Below are 7,684 nucleotides of genomic sequence, written 5' to 3'. Positions count from 1 at the left end.
GGGGGGGGGGGGGGGGGGGGGGGCTTACATTTGCAGAGAGAAATGTTTATACACTGTTCATTAAATCAATGAACCTGATGAATCATGGCTAAGCCAACAGTGATATCCTGTAACACTTGCAACTTCTGGGAACCATTATGGCCATCCTCACCATTAAATATGTCCCCACATACTAATTGATTTCCTGTTATGGTTATCCTGATAAAAGTGTTCATGATCTAGCACAAAATCCAACAGACTGGAGGGAGAGCATGAGTGGTCTGTTCCCCTCTGCGTGTCACTGTAATGATGCTCTTCCAATCAAACTATGATCAAGATTTTGAATATTCGAGGTTACACTGATGAGACGTGTTGTAACCAATATTTTGAGTGGATATATTGAGGTCAGGCTGACACTACATGACCTGCAGACTTGAGGGTCACAGGTTGCTGACAAGTCATTTTAAAAGATTAGATAAAGGACAGGGTACAGTGTGTGTTTTGTATTTCTTTTATGTGCAGAATCCTTTTCTTAAATCAGATATCTTCCATTTGCAGAAGTCAAGCACACCTTTTTACAAAACCACTTCAAGGCTGTTATGTAAATCAAACTGTTGTTAGTTATTAAAGGACATCTTTTTCCAACTGCTGTTATTCTCAGAAGAGGATCATACATTCCTGTGGAGAAATAAACCTCAGGATTGTCTTTTCACCTGACTGGCCATTTGAACTTACTGTCTCAACCCTATTCTTTTTTGGCTTCCTGTCATAGTCCACCTGCCCACCAGATACCCTTGGACTTTTTTCCTGTTTCCAGATCCACCTGCTTCACCTGTTTGGCATTTCCAATCACTGGACCTCCCTTGGCTTCCTCATTTCCCTCCCTGGTACTTATAACAGCCCTTTTTCCCCTGTCAGTTGCCAGATTGTTTGCTAATGACTCTGCATGTTTTCCTTTGTGCTGCTCACGATGTGGACTCCTGTTCCTATTACCTGTATGTATACCAGCCTGCCTACCTGTCCAGCCATTTCCCTGTAAGCCTGCTCCTCATCACTTAATCTATTAAAGTTCCTTCACTACATCAGCCCGCCATGTGTGTCTGCATTTGGGTCCTCCTTGGCTGTGCTCCTACCACCAGCCATGACAGATATCTTCCATTTGAAAAAGTAAAACACACCCTCTTGCAAAATCATTACCCGAATGAAAGTCAAAGGCTGTTCGTGGAAAACTGTTGTTAGCTATTAAAAGGACATCTGCTTACAAATTGATGTTATTCTCAGAAGTGGATCATGCAGCCTGTGGATTTCAGAGAAATTAACCTCAAATATTTTCTCTTTTTTTTTTTCCCAAGGTTTTTTTTCCTTTCACCATTGAATGACCGGCCACTTGAACATACACGTGGATGTGAAGTATTAGTGTTACTGTTTTCATGGAAACACGCCTGAGTTGATTTCCGTGAGGTGGAACTGAGCAGTGCTGAGAAAGCCTCTTATCTGGATTAGAGTAAGAGCTGTAGTTATTAATACACTGCTGCACCAACTGAGAACACACTATCTCTGTCTGTCTCTGCCTCATCCTATCAGTCTAAAGTGTTTTAATCGTTTCTCAGTCCACATTTAAATGATCAGCATCAACAAAACACTTTTCTTATTACAATCCCTGTCTCCATTATAGATGACTAAATGTTTTGACCTGCAGTCAGCAACATCCTTGCGCCATATCTACCACACAGAACAGACAGAAGAGGCTGTAGCTGATGTTTATCAGTATGACATACACTTCTTAGAAGTCATATCAGTGTAAAAGTATAACACAGTGTAAAAATACTCCATTCTAAGTAATTCTATTCTATTTCAGTAAACGTACCATTTTTATTTGGAGATTGTTATTGAAGTATCAAAAGTCTGGGTCACGGTCCAAAAGTCAAAAGGTTTGAGACCACTTTCCTACTTTTGAACCCCTCTGTATTTCTTTGATTATAAATATGGGTGCATTCATGTGTAAGAGGCATTTTAATGTAGCTGGTTGAGGTGAAGCTATATAAAGGCTAGAGAATGCTCCCACTGTGTAGTTTAATGTGTAACAATGCATCATGTTTACTGATCATATGTTTTGTGAAATCATAATCTACGTAATTAGTAACTATAGTTATAGTACAGTATTTCCCTCTAAAATGTTGTGGAGTAGAAGTATACCATAAAGAAAAAACAAGTAAATTAAGTATCTCACATGGCTATGTGAAAACATCTCGGAAAGCCCCAAGAAGAAAAAAATGTGCGCTACTAAAGCACAATATCTGTTGACATGACATGGTTGGTCCTGTCGGGATGAGGGCCTGTGTCAAAATCTTGTCTTAAGACCTTTTCACAGAAGACATTCTGACATGTCACAGTAGGAAAAGCACAGGCGTAAATAATAAAATTAATGATGGCTGAATTCCATTTAACTGCTTCAGTTTCATTTTCCTAGTATTGTTCATGCTGGCTCATTGTCACACTGACATGTTTTACTTGGACACTTGAACAAACATCGTTAATGTTATTAGTAACACCTGTGCTTTTTCTACTATGACAAGTCAAAATATCTCCAGTGCATAAGGGCCTATTGTGTTTACATGGTACATATTATTATTATTATTATTATCATTATTATTATTATTATTATTATTATTATTATTGTGTGATTCATTCATAAAATTAACAATCAATGATCAATTACCAAACAACAACTCTGAGCCCATAGCAATAATATACACAGTGCATGAAGAGAGGGGACCCAGCTGCTCAATTTTGTGCCGGAGCTCAGAGGCACCCCAAACAGGTCAACATCAGCTATGGCAACTCAAAATTGCTCTTCAGTACAATGCTTGAGTAAATGGAAGCTACATTTCTGAATGTAACTCTGTACATTTACTCAAGTACTGTACTCCACTACAATTATTTGACAGCTTTAATTACTAGTTACTTTACAAATTGCAAGGAATAGACATGGAGTTGATAATATGATGCTTTATAATAGATTAAACTACCCAACAGTATAGGAATAGAGGTTAAAAGATTAATTGGTTAATCTCCACTGATAGAAAATTAATTGTCAACTAATTTAAACTCTTTTTCATGTGAAACTTTTTATTTATGGTTCCTGCTTCTCAAATGTGAGGATTTTCTTTATTCCCTTTTAACTATTTTTGATCATTTTGATTTATTCTTTTTTTATAATTTTGAGGTGTGGACAAATATCAAACAAGCAATGTGAATGTGCCACTTTGGGCTCTGGGCAGGCCTAATTGTGATGTGCATTTCTGACTGTTTTCTGAAGTTTTGCAAACCAATCAAATCAGAATTAAATAAATAATGTTTTAAATTAAAAATGAGCCCCATCCCAACCAACCACAGCAGTAAAATGTTGATATCTAATGATATATATACCATCACTAGGTCACAGGGGCCATTTTTTGAAAGAACACTTCTACTTTTAATTCTTCAAGTACATTTTCCTGATTATACTTATATTAAATACATTTAAGAATTTTATAGAGTAGTATTTGTACTTTTGCTTGCATACTTCCTCCACCACAACAAATATGGGACAATATAATTCACAGCAGTCCAATAAACAAAATATGTATTGTATTTAATGTAAGACAAAATACATTCATATTTAAGATTAAGTACAGTAAATGGTTCAACACATCAACCATATCTTCTAATAAATAACAATAATGTATTACATGTATAAAGTATAATTTATAATGTTTATACAGCGGGGTATTGTTATTCTCTCCCCGCCCCTCGGTCACTTCCCTCCTGTTAATCCTCCAGCAGCAGCGGCGCAGTCAGGGAGAAGCGACGGAGGCCAACAAAGCACTACTTGGAGACCATTTGGACACATTTTAAACCAATCAGAAGGTAAGAGTATAATATTAACACCAAAAATTGAGTTTCAGTTTTTGTCAGTTTGTTTTATTGGCAATAATATCGTTAAATATATTTAATTAACCTATATTTTCTTCCGATATCGTGTCTACGCTAGCTAGCTAACGAACCGATGAAGTCGCATTGACTTCCGTTATGCTAAGCTAAGCCTAGCTAGCTAGTCGTACGGGCTTGTGATTCAAAGTGAAAAGCAAGTTTTGACTGAGTGGTTGGGAGGGAGCCACAAACACTGTTGTGACATTAGATGAATTGTATGATACGTATTGTATATGTATCGTACACAATCTTTGAATAAAGCCATAAAGATGTGAACTTAGCGCACTAGCCACACATCCGGCTAACGCTAGCTGGTTAGCTACGCTAGCTAGCGTCAAGTCTTTTGTAAACAGAACATCCTCCTCGCTCGCTGAAATCTAGGTCAACCAGCGGTGGAGTGATTTATAATTTTATATCGATTCCAGCTGTCAGTTTATTAACTTTGATGTTAGTTTAATCACTGCAGTAATTGTGATGCGGGACAAACGTTTTAGGGGAAAATTAGTCGAGCTTGATGCCGGGGTGGGTCAGAAACACTGGAGCGGAAACGTATCATCGTACAAGAAGGTCCCTACTCTCGCTTAACACTTAAAGTCAACTAAATTCTTAGGGGATGTCAGCTGTTTTATAAAATCCACGTGTCTTTCCTTGTACACAACCTACTGTATGCCTGAGTATGAACAGCTTTGGAGTAGAAAGCTGAATAGTTAGCCTCGGGTGTTGGTTTCAGACGGGTCTGGCGTTGTGTCAACACAGCTGAAGGTTACTGCTGCTCATCGTTTCTCACAGTGGTAGTGGTTGCATAATGCATGAATGCAATAAAACATCCCTCCCTGTTGTTAAAGATGTTGTTCTCACGTCGTAACCTTTGCTGTTTTCTGTGCTTTGTCAGCAGCTATGGCAGCAATCAGGAAAAAGCTGGTCATAGTGGGAGATGGAGCCTGTGGGAAGACCTGTCTGCTCATTGTGTTCAGTAAGGACCAGTTTCCAGAGGTGTATGTGCCAACAGTCTTCGAGAACTATGTTGCAGACATTGAAGTTGATAGCAAACAGGTATGAATTATTTAACTCTTGTCACATTTCTGACTATAATCAACATTACGTAACTCGGCACCTTGATAATGATGACAACAACAACAACAACAACAACAACTATGTGCTGGTTGTATTTTCTTTCCACTTCCTTTCACCCACAGTGGTACAGGTGGTAAAGTGTAGTCATTTGAGTGTTTTGATTCCTTGTGTGCTTCACGATAATCGGGATAAGTTTGAACCTGACTGTGTCCAATATCAGTCCTTACTTACGATATAGTGCATTTTATTCCCATGTGTCTGAATTCTGAGTGTCCTTTTTAGAGTACTCTTAAAATCCCTGCAACGGAACAAAAAAGTAGGGTCCATGGCATGTACATGACTTTCTATAAACAATCCCAGAATACAATGGATTGTACACCCTTCAGTGATGACACCAACTGTTAATTGCTTAAGTGTCCAAAATCCCAATTTACTGCTGCTATTGTATAGGAAGTAAGAGTAAAAATTAATGCTTAACATCAGTCCATAACAACATTGAAATTTATAATTATGCCAGTATTTTCTCAAAACATGAACTTGACCTATGAAACTGTTCATCCTGATGGTCCTGGTGTATCATAAGGTGATGCTTTATGTAAAATAGTTAATCAGAGTCATTGCAAATGGGATGTGGTTTTATGCGCCCCATGAGTATTTCTGAATCCAGGATAGTAGTGAGAATGCACTCATTAGGTCAATATAATGTCAGACCAATAGCATCCTGAACACGGTTTGACTTTGTGTGGGTGATAACTTGTTAACTCTTGTGGCAGGTCGAGTTAGCGCTCTGGGATACAGCAGGTCAAGAAGACTATGACAGACTGCGTCCGCTCTCATATCCAGACACTGATGTCATTCTCATGTGCTTCTCCATCGACAGTCCTGACAGTCTTGGTAAGTGATAACAGAAAGCTCTGATGTGTATGTTAATGTTTATGGTGCATTATTCTTTTTCATGTAAATTTGATCTAAATTAGAAAGCCTAGCCATGCTTTGTATGTTGTTTCAGTTAACTGGTATCTCGTAGTAATAATAATAATAATAGGATAATATTAATAATAGGTAAACATTTGGAGAGAACCCAGAGAAGAGACGAGACCAGTTGAAGATTTAGACTCACTCCAATAATTTCATGTAAATAACCAGCCAAGAGCAAAAAAGCTGAACAGGCACTGATGATTTTTTGCTCTCCTTAATTTAAGTCTAGACCACGTCATCTCACCTACATGTAGCCTACTGTCTAGAGCTGCATAGATTAGTCAATTAGTCATGGACAGAAAATTAATTGTCAAGTGTTTTCATGATTACTTTATCGTTCCATTGTTTTTTTCAGGCAGAAATGCTAAAGATTTGATGGTTGCAGAGTCTTAACTGCGAGAGTTTTCTTTTTTTTTAATTATCTTGTGTCATGATAAAAGTGATACTCTTGATCACCTTTGGCTGTAGAAAATTGCAATGGGCATTTTTTACACTGTATTCTGTTTTTTTACAAACCAAATGAATTGATGCATTGAGAAAATAATCCACAGGTCAATCAATAATGAAAATAATTGGCAGTTGCAGCACTTCAACAGTGTGAGTCTGCTCTGACTGGTGGTGTCTTTCGTCCCCTCATTCAGAGAACATCCCTGAGAAGTGGACCCCTGAGGTGAAACACTTCTGCCCTAATGTTCCCATTATACTGGTGGGAAATAAAAAGGACCTGCGTAATGATGAGCACACCCGGAGGGAGCTTGCCAAAATGAAGCAGGTACAAATTTAGAACAGACACATTACACTCTGCTACTGATGGATGCATGTTTCCTAAAACTCCTTGACTCTCTCTTTCTAGGAACCTGTGAAACCAGAGGATGGACGGGACATGGCTAACAGGATCGGTGCCTTTGGATACATGGAGTGCTCTGCAAAAACAAAGGATGGTGTGAGGGAAGTCTTCGAGATGGCCACCAGGGCTGCACTACAAGCCAGGCGAGGAAAGAAGAGCAGTAAATGTGTCCTACTGTAAACAGGGGCACGAGGACTGCTTCCTACGGGGGAAAGAAAAAAGGAGCATTAGGTCAAACCTACCCCCAACCACACCCACAAAAAAAGACTGTTCTCCCCAGTTTTTACTAAAGGTGTAATGCTTTTACTTTTTTTTGTCTTAAGCAAAAGTAGTCAGGTTCTGTCAGTATTCAATTTTGAGGTAATGGAAAAATACTTTTTTGTACTTTAACATGAGTAAATTTGCCATAATGAAACCTCCTTTGTCAACATGTAATCAAAGAGGTCAGCCAGGGGACCTGTTGTGTCATACCTGCCAACTACAGTTAAGTGCTTAAGCCCTGCCTGCTGATCTGAGGAATGTTTCCACAGCCAACTAGGGTGAAGTACCTCTACACTGTGACCCGTAGTCCTTTAATTATTTCAACAAACTGATGCACACATGAAGTAGAAATTTGTTTGTGCGCTTCATATACAAATCCTATGTGCATTATGATCACATGCACAACATGAGACTGGAAACTCATTTTGTTAAAACGCAAATGGAAACTTAGTGTTTTGTGTAATAAATTACTTTGTAAGAATCTTGATAAATTGCATCACTTAACAGTCACTGAGTGACATTTAACACAGTGAATAATAGTCCAGCTCAGAAACAGATTGAAGACTTTTTAAG

The 7,684-nt window shown here is 38.4% G+C and overlaps 1 protein-coding gene across 2 annotated transcripts; it reads left to right on the top strand.

The window, feature by feature from the left end:
• Positions 1-3,777: 3,777 nt before the first annotated feature.
• LOC111660814 (transforming protein RhoA) lies at positions 3,778-7,602 on the top strand. Of its 2 annotated transcripts, none has more exons than XM_023414220.2 (5): positions 3,778-3,888; positions 4,847-5,004; positions 5,799-5,919; positions 6,645-6,775; positions 6,857-7,602. In XM_023414220.2, exons 2-5 carry the CDS (start codon positions 4,849-4,851, stop codon positions 7,028-7,030), a joined length of 582 nt encoding a protein of 193 aa, XP_023269988.1. In that variant the 5' UTR covers positions 3,778-3,888; positions 4,847-4,848; the 3' UTR covers positions 7,031-7,602. The 2 variants fall into 2 exon arrangements, with proteins under 2 accessions (XP_023269988.1, XP_023269987.1); XM_023414219.2 differs by having other exon boundaries at positions 4,844-5,004.
• The last annotated feature ends 82 nt before the right edge of the window (positions 7,603-7,684 follow it).

The sequence above is a fragment of the Seriola lalandi genome, unplaced genomic scaffold (assembly GCF_002814215.2).
Source record: "Seriola lalandi dorsalis isolate HSWRI2012SDOR001 ecotype SW California unplaced genomic scaffold, Sedor1 jcf7180002054522, whole genome shotgun sequence".
Lineage (NCBI taxonomy): Eukaryota > Metazoa > Chordata > Actinopteri > Carangiformes > Carangidae > Seriola > Seriola lalandi.
Note: the sequence above shows the minus strand (reverse complement) of the source record. Positions and strands in the feature narration are given on the sequence as shown.